Source organism: Podarcis erhardii, assembly GCF_964252035.2.
Source record: "Podarcis erhardii genome assembly, chromosome: Z".
In the NCBI taxonomy this organism is placed as follows: domain Eukaryota; kingdom Metazoa; phylum Chordata; class Lepidosauria; order Squamata; family Lacertidae; genus Podarcis; species Podarcis erhardii.
Genome location: NC_138504.1, coordinates 11,245,800 through 11,265,629, shown reverse-complemented (window position 1 = coordinate 11,265,629; position 19,830 = coordinate 11,245,800). Strand labels below are relative to the sequence as shown.

Here is a 19,830-nt window from a genome sequence, read left to right as displayed (position 1 = left end):
TTGAGAATCTTTTTTTGGACTCCCCTTCACCACTTGAAAACAAGACTGATTTCTGAGGAAAGAAGTGTTGGAAACAAATCTCATCCCTCTTCAGCTTACGTTTCCAATTTGCATTTCCTGGATTCTAGTTATTGTGTGTAGCTTTAGGGAGCAGCAGCAAATGTCATAGGAAGTTTCCTTATACCAAGTAAGACTGTGGGCGGTCAAACTTTTCATACCAAGTGGGCTGCAAGAGTTTTCGACATGGAACCCACGGGCTGTACACTGCCTTGCACAGGAAGGGGAGTGAGGCCAAAATTTGACACATGCACCCAGCCTTCATTCTGCCTCCCCAAAGCCAGATAAGCAAGGGGCTGGGTTTTGGGAAGGCTTTGGGCAGGTCCCAGAGCCCTTCCACCTTCTTCTCAAAGCTGCGAAAGCACTAAATAGGCTTTGAGAAGGAGGATGAAGGACTCTAGGACCCTGTAGAGCCCTCAAGCCTCCTTCCCTAAGCCCAGTGCCTCAGTTAACAAGCTTTGGGAAGGCAGGAGGAGGGCTGGGGATGAGGTGTCAAATGTTGCTGAGGGCCACCAAAAAAGGTTCCAAGGGCCACAGGCTATGCATTGAACCACCCTGATCTGGCCTGATAACAGTGCTTTTCCCCCCTAAAAAAATGTTTTTGGGTACTCTCATTTTCCTACTCATATTGAAATACTGCCCCTCAATGAGGCCAAACTTAAATTCACAAAATGTTTAGGGGTATGTGTACCCCTGTGTACCCCCAGAAAAAAGCACTGCTTGATACTGTCGACACTGACCACCAGCAGCATTCCAGGATTTCGGGTAGGAGAACTAACCAGCCCTAACTGGAGATGCCTTGGATTTAACCAGAGAGTTATTGCATTTAATGCAGATGTTGTACTGCTGAGACACGGCTTTTCCCCTTAAAGATTTTCAACATTTGTGGGAGTGAGGCTCTGGTTAAAGTTCGATTGTAACTTTAATTTCTGTGGCCACTTCGTACATGGGTAGGGAAACTGTGACCCTCCAAGGTGCTATTGGATTCCAATGTTTGGCGGATAATTGAGGATGATGCAAGTTGTAAGCAACAGGCTTAGTAGATGAAAGTAAATCAGCTGCCTTATAGCAGACTATGCTATTTGGTCATCTAGCAAAGTAGGAACATAGGAAGCTGCCTTATACCGAGACAGCTCAAAATTCTACCTAGTATTGTCTGACTGGCAACAGTTCTCCAGGGTTTCAGATATGGGTTTCTCCCAGACCCTACCTTGAGATTCTGGGACCTACTGCATGCAAAACAGATGCTCTACCACTTCCCCGTGTCTTCTCCAGGGACTGGGAACCTCCAGCTGCTATTGGGCCAACTGTTGGCCAATGATTTCGGATGCTGGGAGTTGTAGTCCAGCAACATCAGGAAGGCCACAAATTCCCAAGTAGTTTGCCCAAGGCACAAATTGTCATGCACCCACGGGAGCTTTGGACTTGAATTTCTGGAGCAAGAGCCTCACCCCTTAACCACATCACCCCACATATCAAACTACTTCTGACACCAAAGCTGCATGGAAGGAGACATGCCTTTTCAAAGAGAATGAAAAGGTCAAACAAGCTAACTGGACAGGTGGGTTATTTCTTCCACAGTACAATTACTTACAGCACAGAAGCTTAGCTTTGGGTAGGTCCAAAATACTTAATTTACAGTGACCAAGGCACTACCTATTACAAGCAAAATGTGAATGCCCATGGAAGTTTGCTACTCATTCTGGAGATGTATAAGCAGGTAAGTCCTGTTGAGGCCAATAAGACTTACTTATAAGTAGGTTTGCATAAGACACATAAAACATAGGATAGTCACCAAACATGTATGCCTGAAGAATCTTGGCTGCCTGGCTAGAGATCCCATTACAGATGGTTATTTTTGTAGGCATTTCACTATGCCATAGGGTTGGGGAGGAATCTGTAGTCCTGCTGGAATAAAACTCCCATCAGCCCCAACCATTGGCCTTGTTTGGTGGGAATTGGGAGTCAACCAGCATTTGAACAGTCATACTGTCCTCATCCCAGGCTTTAGGTAACGTGAAGAGCCTTCTTCAAATGTAAATACACCTTGATTTATCATACTGGTATGTCATTTTTCATTCCCAAGGATGCTCGGAGCAGTTCACAATAATAAAATCAGAAGTGCAAAGTGCTGTGAGTGGTACCACATGACTTACAGCTGCTCTCTTGTATCCCTGACAAAGACCTGGAATGTATATGCTGGAAGTTGTCCTTGCAGATGGATTTGCTGAGAGAGCTGATCCATCTGTTTTTGCCCTGGCTGGTTACCTAAGTCAGGAATGGGGAAATGCATCTGGCTGGCAGGCCAAATCTTTACCTCTTCCCACTACACCCCTTGGGCCAAATTTGACAAGTGGGTGTGAGTCCATCAACTGACATGTTTTCTTTTCCTTGCACAGTTTGAAATAATACCACATGGGCAAAGACACAGCACTTTGCAGGTGCCAGACATCATCTGATTGCGATGCATGCACTCAACAGTCACAGCGGTGCTTGCAAACCCGACTTTACATAACATCAAGTTGTGTATGTGTGTGTGTGGCTTGGGCCAAAATGGTCTCACAGGCCATATGGGTTGACCTGACAGACCAGATTAAGCTCATGGGCTGGAGGTTTCCCATTGCTGACAGAAGTGAATGGGTATGTACTTTTGCTTCCAGATGAATGTGAGGGATAGGAAGGGGAAGCACACTATGCAGTGATCTGAAAGGACACAGGCTCTTGCTATGTTGTGACTTAGCACCAGAATGTAGGGGCTCAGTTGCTTTTTCCGTGTTCATTCATTCATTCACTTACTGACTCACTACTTTACTCCCCTTATTCATGATGCCATTTCCATTGCACAGTTTTCTTTCTGGTGACTGGGGCTCTCACAAAAGTGTTTCCAGTGCTGGAATTAGGGCAGTGCAGGTGGTTCCTCCATGCAGGGCAGAGCTGGGTGTGTGTGCAAAACTGAGAAGATCCATTTGGAGATGCCAGATTTTGGCCTTGCACAGGGCACCACATTATGAAAGATTACCAAAGTCTGCCCCTGCTGCTTTGCACAGCAGCCCATCCTAGCCCATTTTCTTCATGATTGCATGAGGTGGTACCCAAGCTGGATTGTGCAGCACACACCCAGCTCTACTCAATTGAATTGCCCTATGACTTAACATGAAGGCATGGCATATTCCCCCAATGGTATTTTGAATTGTTAAAAGCTACTTTAGGTTTCTTCTGGTGTTAAAAACAGGCCAGCACTTTAAATGTTGTCATAGTATGTATGACAAGTGATAACGAAGATGGACGTATGTCTGTGCTAAACAATAAAGTCAACCATGGTTGTCTAACTTGACTTTGTGTTAAATAATTCTTGGAGCATAAACGTGTAACTTTGAATGCGCTTTTCCAAGTTCAAGTTAAGTGTTGTGCATGCATGTTAACATAGCCCAATCCCACACCAACCTTTGATGCATGTTCTAATGGCAACTCCCCTCCCCCCTTAGTCTCCCAGTCTGTAATGCTGCACAAATAAAGAGACAAATGGGGTCAGTGCACATTATGAAGATTTTTACTAATTCATTTTGATTTATAGTCCACCCTTTCCAAAGAGTGTGGGGTCGAAGTGAAAATACATTCATAACAAAACTCCCAGTTACACTGATTAAATCTACCACCTGGCCCTGGCCCTTGCTGCTCACAGCCAAAATGGATAAAAAAATCAGTGTTACAGCAGTAACAGAAAGCATGTTGGCTTGGGCTACAATGAGCTGTCAGAGGATGGGAACACCAGAGCCAAGGGGCAGACCCAGGTAATTTATTTCTATGTACACTTTGTGTTTACAGTGCACATAAACACTAAGCTAAATGAGAGCATTCTCTCTATAGGCAAATTCAGGGGTGGAAATTATCTCTTGGCTAGGGTGGGCCCAGGGCTGTTTAGAGGTCATTGCCACTACTTAGAACTGAGCTTGAAAAGCAAAAGGCAACCAACACGCTGTATTTCCCCTGTTCTAGATCAGAGCCAGGAGGTCTCAGTAGATAGGCCAATAGTCATCAACATGACATTTATACTTTCTAACTTCTAAATTGGTGTGTCTGTGAACTGCCTGCCTCAAACAGAGGAGATGTGGACATGGAATATTCCATCTGAGCAGCGAGTTTTGGAGCACGTGCCTTTTTAATAATCTAATACACACACAACTATCCAGAGAGGAGATTTCCGGGGTTTATATAATCTCCAGACTCCCTTGCTCAAGTTCAAGTGCACATACAACATATTAACCTTGGGGTGTTTGTTAATTGATGAGCAGCTGATTTGCATCTGCCTGGGCCCAGTGAGGGTGGGGGTGAGTGACAATAGCAATGGTTCCTTTTGGAGTCCAAATTGCCTGCTTCATACCAAATACCACACTTGTTGATGTGCCAGTGAAAAATCTAATATAAATACATTGTGTGTGTTTATGTTTTAATAAAAGTTTTCCAACATGACATGTGTTCATTTGCTCATAGGATGGATGTTTTAAAATATGTCATCTATACTTAGATTTAGATTTGAGTTATCCATATTTCTTTCTGTTTGCTATGAAAGCCAAATAACCCCCCCAAATCAGGTTTGAATTTTCCTAGTGTGTGTGAATGGCCTATTTCTTCTTCTTTTCCGTCCTCCATGGTGAGAAAGATTTGCTTGCCATTGGAAGAGCGATAGCAAATGCTGCTCTGGCCTATGTTGTGATTTTCAGCATGAAGACTACCCGCCCCAGAAACCGGTCACTGTTGAAGTTGTTGATGATACCCTTGCCGTTCAGTTGGCACTGAACATTTATCTCTTTGTCCTTTGCCACGTCCGAAAAATGAATGCCCACCAATGGTTGTGTATAATTTACCTGGAAAAAATATAAGCAGATGAGAGAAATAGGAATGTCCAGTGATGGCTCAGAATAGCTCAGTGGGGAATGATTGGGCTAAAACGTAAACAGGGGGCAAGTCAGCTGAAGTGCTCTGTGGCTTGAATCCAATATATATGTCACGTGAGCCAGATACAGGTACAGTCGTACATTGGTTTTTGAACAGATTACGGTAGTTCTCGAATGTTTTGGCTCCTGAACGCTGCAAACCCAGAAGTGACTCTTCCGGTTTGTGAACTATTTTTGGAAGCTGAATGTCCAACCGGGCTTCTGCGGCTTCCGATTGGCTTCAGGAGCTTCCTGCAGCTAATCAGAAGCTACGCTTTGGTTTCTGAACATTTTGGAAGTCAAATGGACTTCCGGAACAGATTCCATTCAACTTCCAAGGTATACACAGAGTGGAATTTAATGCACTCAATCTATTAGCACAAGGATTTACCATTGTGCAATAGACTGAAGCAGATCTGGGGGTGGTGTGGGGTGTGTAGGGGGTGGGGAGAAGGAAGAAAGTTCCATTGTGTAAGTATACATCCTTACACTAAAGGAATGAGTGCATTAGATACTTCATTGCGTATACTGGCACGGCCTGTCCCAACGTTAGACAGAGGGAAGCATATGGCTCAGGCGGCAGATGCTGGAGAATGGCAAAGAGCAGTGAGGTGTTGGAGGACAGAGGTATAGGTGTCACCTGGCCTGCCCTACACCCTCCCTAAGATACCCTGCTTTACAATAAGCCCACAACTTATGTGGGGATTACGTTCCAGGAACTGCACCTAATGCAAAAATCGCGTATTGGGTTCAAGGGTGGGTGTGATTACCAAAGTCAGTTTTTCCCAGAACGCTGCCCCCTTTCTAAGTTTTTAATATATATCTACCATGCACACAAGTCACAGACTTTGGCACATCCTCCCAACTACAATGTGTCACAATGGTGTCAGTTTACACATTCAACTGCAGGAGATTAGGACCTTGTCTAGACTGAACACATCTGTAAACTGTGCCATTTCAGAATACAGAGGGGTATGCCACTGCTGAATGTTTTTCCCACATTAAATAAAGAAGCCCTGTCCCCAGCCCTGCAACCCCAAATGGTCTCTAGCACATCAGGAAGAAGTTGTGCTACACTTCCATTAAGTGGAAACATTTAAAAAAATGAGACCCAACACCCACTGCATTCTGGTGCGATCCGTTCTGCTATCTCAGAACTCTAATTACCCACTGCCTACTTTGGACCTCTTTCTCCTCTTCTGTTTAAAAACTGCTTTTCTTATTCTCTGCTATCCGACAAACTGCTAAAGCCAGGCAAGTGAAAAGCACGCTTGCCCAACAGCTGCATTTCTACTTACATGTGTGTGCTTGCCGTAGTAAGGGAAGTACATGTGATCAAATGTTGAAGATGGGAAGAAATCCACTGTCTTGATATCCGCCGCATCACCTTTCTGCATTAACAAAAATAAGGGCACGAGTAAGATACAGTATGGATTCATGGTGCTGATGCCAGCCATGCAATAAGCAATACAATCAGGTGGAAAAGGACTCACGTGTACATTGCAGCTCACGGTCACTGGATTCCCATAACCAGGTTTATAACCTACAATCTATGACAAAAGACAGTATTTTTAATTATCTTTGAATTAAAAACGAAAAAGGTAGCCTATGATTAAGACGAAGCCCTATTTTGCTATATGGTTCCAGCAGGTCTGCAAAGCACAGGAGGATACACATCTGTAATACACTGCCTTGGTTCGCACATAAAGTATTCCATGGTTTGTTTGGCAAACCATGAGTTGTCTCCCAGACAATAAAACAAAGGATGGGTCTTTTCTCTAACGTTTTTTATGTTTTCCAGTTGTTTTCACCTCATGCCTTTATAGTTTAGTGGCCATCTGGAACCATGTGGGCAAACAAATCATGGTTAAGGAAGGGTGTAGGGTTTACACAAAACGCCAAGCCATAGTTATAACAAACCAAGGTTTGTTAGCCATCAACAAACCATGGTATCAGATTGGTTAAGCTGCTAGGTAGGGTTTACACATAACACTTAGTCATGGTTTAGCATTACATGCAAACCAGTCCAAGAAGTATTTTTGGCTATTGAGCAGTCAACACAACACACAGGAACCTGAGAATCCTAGTGTGCATTCAGTGAAGTAACAGCCCTAGTATAACACCCAGTATAACACATTTTAATCAGCTGGTTGATTAAAAAAAAAAATCTGTTCATCAGAAATGTGCGACTAAAAAGATTTCTTTCTTTTTAAATTCCCTACAACAAATTGTGATGTAGATCCATGACTTGGGGTTTTCCCAACCCCAAAACCACACCGCCAATTTTGAGAACAGCCTAATGCCCTCCTCCAAAGTGCATTTACTGGGAAGCAAATCCAATGGTTTCAGTAAAATGTCCAGAACAGGCAAGCTTATGAAAGCAACATTAGGCACCACTATGTGTCAGGATCACACAATGTACATTCATTTAAATCAGTGTAATAAAACAGGAGCCCAGCAAAGAGTAATGTTCCTTCTCTACACTTCTTACCAAAAATTAGAAGCATTTTAAATGAAATATGTTGCACCTCTCACACAAATTTACTGTGCTATGATTCAAAGCAAATAAGCAGATATGAGACAACAGTTGTTTTTAATCACTAAGAGGGGGGTTGGGAACCAATAGTGTCGTTAGTTACCGTAACTCCAACTCCCATCAGCCCCAATCAGCATGGCCAATGGTCAGGAATGATGGAAGCTGTAGTCCAGAATCATCTAGATAGCCACAGGAACCCCATCCCTACACTAAGAGGATTGTGCACTAACACAACCATGAACTGTGAGAGTTCAATGAAACCTGCATGGTCAGAAACATGCATATTCTAGGAGGCAGCTGTCATCTTGATTTGCACAAAAACTGGCCACCACTGCAAACAGCATGCCATTTCAAAAGACTTATTTTTCTCACCAGCAAGGCTATTCTTGTGTTTCTTCATCAACCACATGTATGTGAGCACACACCTCTCTCATTCCAGGATACATAAAAAGAAATAAAAAGTAAGCCAGGGAACATACTCTATTCATCTTCAGCAAGATGCAAGGTTGTCCTGTTGAATAGCCAAACGATGGATCATCTATCCCAGAACAAGCATTTAATGCGGATCGCTTGAATTGGCAAGCCCTTTTCAGACCACTTTCTTCACCGTCTTGGATGAAATAATTGCCTTCATTGCATTTAATGTTCTTCTCTTCTTGAACTTTGTCATCATAATCTAAAGGTAATAATACAGAGAACGTTAATATTCCGTATGCCTTTCACCACAACATTTTCTCTTGCTACAGGAGGCAGAAAGGTCCAAAGGGCTCCACATTCACTTGGTTATCCTTCCAAGTAGTGGCAGAATTTGGGATTTCAAAATTCAGCAGCACCCTGTGCAGTGCCAAAATTCAGCACCCCCTGCTTCCCGCCTTCTGTCCTACATTGTTGTTGCAGCATCCCCTGTGGGGCCCTAATGGCTTGCCGTCCAGGGTGGGTGAACCAGTTGTGCTGCCCTAAATCTGCCTCTGTTTCCAAAGGCCACGTGCCAGTGGTAGGCAAGGCCAGTGGGTACTGTTATGTACTGAGTTGAATAGGATCCAAAATGCAACAGTCTGATTGGTCCTAGAACAATAGGATTTAGAATGCAGCAGTCTGATTGGCCCTAGAACAATGCAGCAGTATGATTGGTCGGCAGAAGCCACCCTATCTAGCTCCAGATAGAAGTGAATCCACAACCTGATTGGCTTACAGGAGAAGTCCGGAATTAGCCAATCACATGCAGCCCATTGTGTAAATATTGTATATAAAGCAGATACTTTGAGGGGACTTCCATTCCTCCTCACCACTATGAGCTGAATAAAGAGCATGAAATCACTTTGCGACTCTGAGTATATTTCACTGGCGACGAGGATGGGATCCTGCTGAGCTGACTGCCACACACAGCACCGCAGCACTGCCACCTGCCGCACCACTGCCTCGCACCATGTATCCAGGCTTCAGCTCCGGGACACAAGGAACTCAGAATGGCAACCGACAGCAGCTTCTCGCCGTTCAACCTGGTGCGGACCACCAAGGACACCCTCCGCCGCATGACGCAAGGGGATTGGGAGTACCGCCCTGCCTCATTCCTTATAGCACAGCACAGCACCCCCAGCTCAACGACTGGCCGGAGCCCCGCTGAACTACTAATGGGTCGACGACTCTGAGTATATTTCAGGTACATAAGATTCCTACAGGTTGGCTGAGTCACATGACTTGAATGTCATTACTAACTGATTCTTCTTCCCAGTTTGACTTCATCAGATTGGCTAATTTATCCTCTTCCTCCCCCTTCTTTTCCCTCTTTTTCTATTTCCTCCTCTCTCTCTATCCCTACTTCTCTTTCCCCCTCAACCCCATATTGCCTGCAACAAAAATGTCTCAAACTGACTGTAATTGACCTGTATGAAGGATTCTTACAATTTAAAAACAGAGACACTGAATGTACTTTTGTTACTTATGGAAAATCTTTCAATAGAATTTTTTTTTTTTTAAAAAAAAGATTGGCTAATTTATATGGAGCTGGGGGCGGGCAGGGTGTGAGTAATATACAAAAAACCCCCCCAAAAACAGAAATCCCACCTTGTAGGAACGCATGCAGGTTATCCACATATTTCTGCCACGAATCGGCGTCAGCGGGTTTGAACGCAATGTTGACTGAGCTGCTAATGTGTGGTCTAATCATAACTCCTGCAACAGAAAAAGCCAGAAAACGGAAGTGTGAATCCAAAATGGAGCTTTTTTTAAATTGAACAGAGGTTGGCAAGAAGTTCCCTGATGGGCTTTCCCTGCCCTTTGATGCCCCATCTCTATAGCACCGCTTCCTATAGTTGTGGTGGTTCCTCCTTTCCACCTCCCTTTGCTCTCTCAACTGAACCCACCATCCAGAGCGAGAGAGCAGGATGCTGCTCCTTCTTCCATAGCTGTTCCTTGCTCAAGCACCAGAGGAAGCAAGGGGGTAACAATGGCAGCAAGGACCTGCGGCCGCCCCCTGTCTTGTCCATTTGGACAGCAGGTTGCAGTGGATATACTATAGCTCCTCATCTCAAAAGAACGCAAGAAGTGGGCTGCTGGATCAGGCCAAAGGCCCACCTGTGCCAGCATCCTGTTCTCACAGCGGCCACCCAGGTACCCCTGGGAAACCCACAAGCCAAACCTGAGAACACCACAGTCTTCCCAACCATGTTTCCCAGGAACTGGTATTCAGAGGCACAACCCCATGCAGAACAGCAGTGGAGGGTCAGGGGACAACTGTGAAATGTCCCCCCACCCCACCCCAGGAGGCAGACCCTCAGAAACTACCCAAGGATGTAACAATAGCCCAAAACCAGATGCTAGGCTTTCTGTTGGTACTGAGAGGGGAATAGGGCCTCCAAACAACTCTCAGTTGCAATCCCCAGCGGGATTTATCAGTCAACTCTTCTTCCCAGGAACAGGGATTTGTCTCCTACATACTTCCAGAACAGTTAACATACTAAAATCTCCAGGATTCTTTGGGGGAAGCCATGACTGTCAAAGTGGTATGATACTGCTTTTAAAGCATAGTACAGATGGGGCCTTCCTTTCTAACATCAACATCCCACACCTGTCTTCTGGTATAGAACCCAATGTGGTGTATGTGTGGTCCCTAGGTAGTCACCCTCCATCCAGGCATTGGCCAGCCCCAGATCTGCTTAGTTTCAGCAAGGTGGTGGTCTCATGCACCTGGGATATACATGGTGCATCACCACCAACATACGTAGGGTTGATACAAATTCCATGAGCCTAGCAAGCTGTGCTCAGAGGCAACTGAGCTATAGCGATCTGAGTTCAAGTATATCATTTACCTGGTGGAGCAACTCTGTCCCTGTGCTTCGGTGTATAGGGGCTCAGAGTCATTAACATCATATACATGCAAAATGCAAACATCCCAGCCAGGAACAAGTACAAAACGAGGTAAAATAAGAGTATCAGGCCTGCAAGACAAGAGAAGACGAAACGCTGTTGACTTCCCATGAAGGTAAGAGGTATCCTGTATGAAGCAGCAGCAGTAATTATGCTGGTCCCACAAACATAGAGTAGGGGGCAGTGAGGCTCTCTATCCAGGCATACAGAAAAGGATGCTGGACTTGATCGGCTGCCCCCCGGTACTTTGTAAAGGAGCTGTAGTTCAACAGTCAAGCATCTGCTTTGCATGAAGAAGGTCCCAGGTTCAATAATCTCTAGACAGGGTTGGGAGAAATCTCTGGGCACCCACAAGTCAATGAGCAAAGCTGGAGGGACACAGCCAGCCAACCTCTGTGGCGCTACCTCTGAGAGAGAAGCTGTTCAGCTCCACCTTCCACAGCCAGCCAGCGAGTCACCCTTTGCAGAGGGGGCTCGGATGTGGAGGCAGAGTCTGCCCCCCAGTCCAGGCCCTTCCCTGCAGAAAAGGGTGTCTCACTGGCTGTGGAGAGGAGGAGAAGAGGAGCCCCCCTTCTCTTCTAAGTGCAGGCGTGTGACATCGCACGTCCATGTTACGGTGGCAGGCACTCACAACCCTGAGGGTGAGATGGCACCCCTGGCACTGCAGACAGTACTGAGGTAGATGGACCAATGGTCTGAGGTACAAGGCAGCTCCCTCTGCCCCTATTTGCTCCTGCGTTAAGATGCAGATAGTGTGGTTGAGGAGGGTGTTTATTTTATTGGGTGACAGGGGTGCCAACTTGAATAAAAAGCAATATTGATGCATGCCTTTAAGGTGATAAGATTGATAGACAGATCAATAGATATAGATATATGTTTAAGGTAATGAGGGTGCTGCATTTCCTGTTTCCAGAGCTACTGTAGTGTGTAGTGGTTAGAGTACTGGACCAGGACCTTGGAGACCTAGGTTCAAATTCCCACTCAACCATAAAGCTCCCTAGGTGCCTGAGGCTGTTTCTACTTCTTGACCTAACCTCCCTCCCTCGCAGGGTTGTTGTGGGTGTGAGAAGGAGAAGCATAAAATGGAAAAATATTTATATAAAGTAATGTTTTCCCCACTATGCATGGAAGTAGGTTGGTAACTGAGAGGTGATAATAATAATGATGGTAATTCTAAATTACCATTGCTATTAATTTGGATCAGGTAGTACTCAAAGCTGATCGCCGAAGAATAGATGCTTTTGAATTATGGTGCTGGAGGAGACTCTCAAGAGAGTCTCAAGGACTGCAAGAAGATCAAACCTACCCATCCTTAAGGAAATCAGTCCTGAGTGCTCACTGGAAGGACAGATCGTCAAGCTGAGGCTCCAATACTTTGGCCACCTCATGAGAAGAGAAGACTCCATGGAAAAGACCCTGATGTTGGGAAAGATGGAGGGCACAAGGAGAAGGGGACGACAGGACGAGATGGTTGGACGGTGTTCTTGAAGCTATGAACTTGAGTTTGACCAAGCTGTAGGAGGCAGTGGAAGACAGGAGTGCCTGGTGTGCTCTGGTCCATGGGGTCACGAAGATTCGGACATGACTAAACGACTGAACAACAACAACAGTACTCAAAGCACATTTGCTTAGCAAACCTAAGCCATGTGGAAGAAAATAATTTGGGGTGCAGGGTATGAAATGCTCTTCCCTGATGTTACCAGGAGGTTTGCTAGGTACTTAAAGGACTCTATGCGCAGTCCCATTGCCACAAATTTGCATACAGGTGTAAAGTACCTCTGGGCAAATTAAAATGGTAGTGATGGGGATCTTACTGCCCCTATGCCTTGCCGCATGTCAGCAAATTTCTTAAAAGTAAGTTCTTTAAAACATAGGAAGGTGCTTTATACTGAGTCAGACAATTGCTTCCATTTAGCTTGTTGGCTAAGATCAAGTGTAGTGTGTGTAGCTCAGTACTGTCTGCACTGACTGGAAGCAGCTCGCCAAGGTTTCAATCAGGGTTTTCTCCTAGTCTTACCTGGAGTTGCTGCGTATTGAACCTGGGACCTTCTGCATGCAAAGCAGATACTCCGCAATTAAGCTACAACCCTTCCTCAAAAGGAGAAAGGGTCAGGAGACCAGGGACCCAGCCTCAAAAACTCAAGTGTTGAGCCCTCCCTAAAAATAGACGTGTGGTTACAGCACAGAAATGCCTGTTTGCCTTTAGGCTCTGTCCTGACCAGAGACCTAAGATGATGGACAGATTGTCTCAAGAGAACAAATCCCAGGGGCTTTAGAAATAATAATGATACTGAAGCAAACTTCTAACCCAACCTATTTCTGTGTGTTTATTTCCCAGGAAAAGCCCAAGTCCAGTTTCAGGACAATCTTTGAGAATGCAGATGTGGCCTTTCACCTCCACGTTCCTGAGGCTTTTATGTTGAGAGGAACTTTTAGGTCTGAGAACAAACTGGGGCGGGCGGGGAGGAGAGCAAACTTAATTTGGGCCTGTTAGTGGCTTTGGAAAGGGGCCAGCAAGGGTGGGGAGGGCGAGAAACCCTTACTGGAGCATAGAAAAGCATCAATGCAATAGGCAAGAGGAACTGTGATTGTTCTTTCCTTTATTTTAAAACATTTTTAATAATTCACGAGGACAAGCTAATTGGTGCTATTTCTGGCATTCCCTCGGATCTGGAACCTGCACCTAAGTTCTCTCTCTCTCTCTCTCTCTCTCATTCACCAATTTGCCTTGAAAGACAGTGTAGTATTCTGGCTAGAGTGTCAGAATGAACCCTGGGAGTCCTGGTTTTGAATCACTTCATGAACATCACTGGGTGGCCATTGGATTATTCTCTGCTGCTTGTTCTAATCTACCTCAGAGGATCGTGGTTTGTTTGTTTTTTGCAATGTTGGGGGGAATGTTCATTGCCCTGCATGCCTTGGGCAGGGGGGACAGAAAATAAATGTCATACAGATGTCATAAATTCCAACACCCATTACCAGCAGCGGTGGTGGATTGAGGGCAGCGCAACCAGTTCCACCACAAAGGGCGCTGGAGCCAAAGGATTACCTTTCTGTCTCCTTCCCAAAGGCTAGTTCATGGGTAGGCAAACTAAGGCCCGGGGGCTGGATCCGGCCCAATCACCTTCTCAATCCGGCCTGCGGACAGTCCAGGAATCAGCATGTTTTTACATGTGTGCTTTTATTTAAAATGTATCTCTGGGTTATTTGTAGGGCATAGGAATTTGTTCATTTTTTCCCCTTCAAAATATAGTCCGGCCCCCACCAAGGTCTGAGGGACAGTGGACCGGCCCCCTGCTGAAAAAGTCTGCTGACCTCTGGCCTAGTTAGTGCTTACCTAGCTTTTGGAAGGAGGCTTGAGGGCTCTAAGGTAAAGGTATGGGGACCCCTAGCCATTAGGTCCAGTCGCGAACAACTCTGGGCTTGCGGCGCTCATCTCGCTTTACTGGCCAAGGGAGCCGGCGTACAGCTTCCGGGTCATGTGGCCAGCATGACTAAGCCGCTTCTGGTGAACCGGAGCAGCGCACGGAAATGCCGTTTACCTTCCTGCCGGAGCGGTACCTCTTTATCTACTTGCACTTTTGACGTGCTTTCGAACTGCTAGGTGGGCAGGAGCAGGGACCGAGCAACGGGAGCTCATCCCGTCGCAGGGATTCGAACCTCTGACCTTCTGATCGGCAAGCCCTAGGCTCTGTGGTTTAACCCACAGCGCCACCCGCATCTAAAGCCTCATGCTTCCTTCCCAAAATCCGGTGCGTTGCTTAGCTGGCATTGGGAAGGCACCCCAAGGGTGTGGGTGTCTAATTTTAGACTGGCAAATAAAATCATAGCATTGTAGAGCTAGAATGGACCCTGAGGATCATCTAGTTCAGTGTTTCCCAAACTCGAGTCTCCAGCTGTTCCCATCAACCCTGACCACAGGTCCTGCTAGCTACAGATGATGGGATCGGTAGTTCAAAAAAACCAGCTGGAGAGACTCAAGTTTGGGAAACGCTGATCTAGTCCAGCCCCCTGCAATGCAGGAATATGCAGCTGTCCCATATGGGGATTGAACTTGCAACTTTGGTGCTATCAGCACCACACCCTAGCCAATTGAGCTCTTCACTACCTGGGTACCATACTACCAAGTTCTGCCCCTTCCAGCAGCCTGGGAATCCACCCATGTGGGTACTAGAATCAGTAGAGGCTGGTTCATTAGGGCAAATGGGGCACTGCCCCACAAGTCATGGCCTGGCCACTTCCCTGCCTTCTTACTTACAACCAGTCCAGGAAGCAGCACTGTCTGCTTGCTTCCTCTTCCTTATTCTTAGCGTTCATCCTTGTAAAACTCAGCAGGGAGGAGGATGGGGACAAAATAAGAATGATTGGGCTCTGCCTGTCATTGGTTCTGGCTCCATCTTCTGTTGGCCTCCCTGTTTTCTGCTCCACTCAGTTCCAATGAGTGCCAGCCATCACTGATCACAATTTTCTATTGAACATGGTAATCATCACTAATATAATTCCTTTAGGAAGCAGGATCACTCCCAGTTTTGTCAAAATTGGCCCAGAATTTATTGCCATCCAAAGCAAAGCACCAAATGGATGTCCACCTTGCCTCTTTCCAAACAAAAAAGGATTTTCCTTGAGTTGATCTACATAGGATTGTGAAAAGTAGTGGGGAAGACTGTGGCAATATATATAAGAAGAGCCCGGTGTCTAACCAGATGCTCATTGGAAGCCTGCAAACAAAACTTGAAGGCAACAGCATTGTGCCCGCCTTTGACTCCCAGCAATTGGTACCCAAAGGCATACTGCCTCTGTTAATGGAAATACAACACCAGACCCTCTAAGTGTCCCTATTTTCCAGGGATGTCCCTGATTTAGAGAAGCAGTCCCAGTTTCTGATTTGATCCTGGAATGTCCCGTTTTTTCTTAAAAGTAAAGGTAAAGGGACCCCTGACCATTAGGTCCAGTCGTGGCCGACTCTGGGGTTGTGGCGCTCATCTTGCTTTATTGGCCGAGGGAGCCGGCATACAGCTTCCGGGTTATGTGGCCAGTATGACTAAGCCTCTTCTGGCGAACCAGAGCAGCACATGGAAACGCCATTTACCTTCCCGCTGGAGTGGTACCTATTTATCTACTTGCACTTTGATGTGCTTTCAAACTGCTAGGTTGGCCGCAGCAGGGACCGAGCAAAGGGAGCTCACTCCATCACAGGTATTCGAACCACCGACCTTCTGATCAGCAAGTCCTAGGCACTGTGGTTTAACCTGCTTTTCCTTAGGACATCCCTATTTTCATTGGAGACCCCTGAGCTGTCTGAAGGCAATCCTGTATAGGAAAGTTTGTTTAATGTTTTGTTATGTTTTTATATGTGTTGGAAGCTGTCCAGAATGGCTGGGGCAACCCAGTCAGATAGGTGGGGTATCAATAGTAAAATTATCATTATGGAATGAAACGTCCCTGTTTTCATTAGATAAATGTTGTAGGGTATAAGAACACCAGAAATTGTAGCTCATACATTTAGCACTACCACATGCAATTATAGGTTCCTTTTGCCTTTGGGGGCAGAATAAATAAATGGCCACCCTTCAGTTTTCAGGGTCCCTATCCTTGCTATATAACTTCAAAGCCCTTCTCGTATTGCCCTTAAACCCCGACACATCCCTGCCATGACCTTCACGGACTCAACTCCACATCAGCCTCAGACGTTGAAAGCTTTCATGCTTCTTCACAAGACTCTGCCCTGCCTCTTTCACTGCCCAGTGTGGCTTGGAACAGCCTCCCAAAAGAGCCTCTGCAATTCCATTTCCCTTCATACCACCTTCATTTCTTTACCCCCATCTTTGGCACCAGTCCACGATTCCCAACAGTAGCCAAGCCTAAGTGGGTGCAAATGATATCAACGGAAGGCTTTCCTGCATTTATTCCTCTGTCCACATCCTGCTACGGTTGCCTCCCATTTCAGACGGGGTGGAAGGGAATGTTGGACTTACCCCAGCTGTGAGCTGTTCTGCCCATGAACTGCCTTGTCTCAGGATTCCAAAGGAAGATTTTCATACCCTTGGCCATATCGCCCCGGGTTTTCTTGCCCATTTCTTTCTTTCCCTCCTCCTCTTCCTCCTCATTGCCGTGTCGCTGAGCTGCCTCTTCATTCTTATTTTCCTGGAATGGTGACAAAGCAAACCCCAGACACACACCATGTGAACAGTGTTTTTGTTGTCTTTCTTTCCACTCCCCCACCCTCCCCACTAATGGAGGATATTCCATTAGCCAAAAATAAATGCCAGTGAGTTCACTAGCTGGAGTTTTTCCATTTTCTCATCATTGCTCCTTATGTTACAGAAAGGCCAGAGAAGTACCTAGGGGCTGGCGAAACCCTTGTCAAGGGTGCAAGCCCAGGGCAAGGTGTGCAAAAAACACCTATCAAACTATGGGTTGTGTGTGGTGCTGTGCCATTGCTGTTACAGCAAGATCAAATGTGGGGGAAGCTTTCTGTCTTTCTCACACCATGGCACAAAAACATGCAATTTTTTCTGCCCTTCTACTTCACCTTGCCCTCACTCTGGATGCTTTGAGCACTTGGGTCATGTAAAATGTAGTAATTGCTCAATTCTATTGCAGTAAAGTGTAGTTTTCAGGGGACAATATAGCTCCTTGCCAAGGGCACAAGGGACTCTATGTACAGTATGCCTCTAAAAAGGCACAGTTTATTTACAGTACTTCTCTCTCTCTCCCTCCCCCAGAGAGTATGGTTTAGAATAAATGGTTTGTCCTTATTTTTGCTATCCTTTGGGGAAGGTCCATAGCTCAGGCAGCACCAGGTAGGGATGGAGGAGAATTTTGATTCAGTACACATGTAAAGCTAAATCTATCCTGTTTACACATTATGTGAATCGAAACACAACCATCTCTTCACACTTAAGCTTCGCAATGTAGTGCTCCAAGAGGTTAATAATAAGAATAAGAATAAGAATAAGAATAAGAATAAGCAATGCACATTTAAGGAGAAAGCATGCATAAAATTAAATATATTGTTGAAAATAACATTTAAAAGTACATTATATATGGTGAGATTGCTTGCAAAAATGTGTCAAAACTGCATATAAAAATGTGTTTATAGAAAAAACAATGCGCTAAAATGCTAATGAATTTTCATGAGTGTTTTTTTAATATGCAAATTGCTGCAAAATGTGATGAACTGAAGTTAAGACTGACAAAATAAGAAACTGAGAACAAAAATTGATGGTTCCTTCTATCCACATCTCCTGGTGGAGTTGGGAAAGACCCTTGTGTGCAACTATTATGGATAGCTGCTGTTGATCACTGTCGATCAACAGCAGCCCAGAGTGGCTGGGGAAACTCAGCCAGATGGGCGGGGTATAAATAATAAATTATTATATTATTATAGATCAAGTGGCCATGCTTGCTGGGGCTGATAGGAGTTGTAGCCTAGCAGCATCTGGAGAACCAGAGGTTCCCCATACTTCTTGGAGAAAATACTGAGCTAGACAAGCCAATGTTCCAATTTGGTACAAGGCGGCTTCCTATATGTCTATTCGTTCCTTCTAGTTCCAATCTTCATGCTGTGAGTGCCATTCCTTATTTAGCCAAAGCAGCACCAAAGCACACTAAAGAGAAATAGCACAAGGCTCTGGGAAACCTCAAAATCTGCAAAAATTTCAAGCGATTTTAGGGGGAAACCTACAGGGAGAAACCCCAACCCCCAGCCCCTCCTACAAAGACCAGGCATGCTCAGTGGCCACAGAATGCTGACTCTCTTTTGACTCACTGTTGATGAAAACATGGAAAAACCAGTGGAGGGGCAAATGGGAAGGCTGGAATCCTGAACAGAAGCAGCAGAATTTTGTTGCAGACAAAAACATTTTGTCTTGTTCTTACTTGGCATGTTGTTCCCTATGTGATATTTCCAGCAGCACCTCCTCAACCTGAACCCCCACACACCTCACTTTTGTGTGTGTGGTGCTTCCTTTTTATTCCTAACCCCCTGTATTTCTAAGATGATCAGAAGAAGAAGATGCCAAAGCAAGAATTGTCACCAAGGTGTGCCTGAAGCAACAGAAAGCTACAGCAGAGGTGATCAGAAAAACTGATAATTTTAACTGCCATCAGAATCAAGTTTCTCCACCCCCTCTAACTGGATCTTCTGCAGCCTGGAAAACCTGGAGACATGATCAATGTTTGTCTCCATGTTGTACTAGAAGCTCTTCGAGGCCCTCTCCAAGCTCTCTGACTGTATGACTAAAAAAGGTCCAAGCTGAACCTGCCAAGCCCATCTCATATTCGGCCATCTTTTCATGAAGTCCACCGTTCAACAATCCACCCAGAGTTTTTACAGGTTACTTCTGAACACTGAACTTGCCATCAGTCAGTCACTTCAGACCTGATGATGGAGCAACTTGGCTAGGACAATTTGATCCATCTATCCAAGGCTGACCCAGGAAAAAGCCTTTCCTGTCACTTACATAATGGGTTCACAAAGGGCAGCCTGTTCATCAATGGATCATGAGTGCATGAGTCACATAAGATGAGAGAGAAAGCAAAAAATTAATGCAGGAAATTAAAAGCACAATCTGGGCCCCCTGAAAGCACTTCCATGAGTTTCAGTGGGAGAATTAAACACCAGATTAATAGTACAATTTTAGGCATGCCAATGGAGAAGTCTCACTGAGCTAACTAATTAGGCTTATTGCCAAGGACCTGTGCATAAAATTGCTGCATTAATCTCTCTCATTTGAATCAATGGGTCTTAACTGTGCTTTTGCAAGGTTTTCCTTCCCATAGAAATGAAATCTGGTCTCATAAAAATGCCCAAAGGTTGTGCCTTGTCTTCTGTAGCTTTCCTTCTGGGCTAGCAAAGTGTGGAAAGTCAAATACTCACCATTCCTTTGCTGACGAAGGATCAACTCAAAGCAAAATCACTCCACAGCTAAGGAA

At 45.3% G+C, this 19,830-nt stretch overlaps 1 protein-coding gene and 1 long non-coding RNA gene across 5 annotated transcripts in view; one reads left to right on the top strand and one right to left on the bottom strand.

Annotated features, from left to right (window-relative positions):
• The first annotated feature begins 139 nt into the window (after positions 1 to 139).
• LOC309334126 lies at positions 140 to 3,386 on the top strand. Its single transcript, XR_014152901.1, has 2 exons — positions 140 to 873; positions 967 to 3,386. It is a non-coding gene; the product is annotated as an uncharacterized lncRNA (long non-coding RNA).
• A 205-nt stretch (positions 3,387 to 3,591) lies between these two features.
• ATP1B4 (ATPase Na+/K+ transporting family member beta 4) overlaps positions 3,592 to 19,830 on the bottom strand; it is an 80,003-nt gene continuing 63,764 nt past the window's right edge. For all 4 annotated transcript variants that reach the window (XM_081848137.1, XM_081848139.1, XM_081848138.1 and 1 more), the window contains exons 3-9: positions 16,869 to 17,037; positions 10,836 to 10,964; positions 9,592 to 9,699; positions 8,007 to 8,203; positions 6,485 to 6,541; positions 6,290 to 6,382; positions 3,592 to 4,922 (exon numbers count right to left, since the gene is read on the bottom strand). In XM_081848137.1, coding sequence (XP_081704263.1) covers positions 4,761 to 4,922; positions 6,290 to 6,382; positions 6,485 to 6,541; positions 8,007 to 8,203; positions 9,592 to 9,699; positions 10,836 to 10,964; positions 16,869 to 17,037 — 915 coding nt within the window. In that variant the 3' untranslated portion in view covers positions 3,592 to 4,760. The remainder of the gene's footprint in view (positions 4,923 to 6,289; positions 6,383 to 6,484; positions 6,542 to 8,006; positions 8,204 to 9,591; positions 9,700 to 10,835; positions 10,965 to 16,868; positions 17,038 to 19,830) is intronic.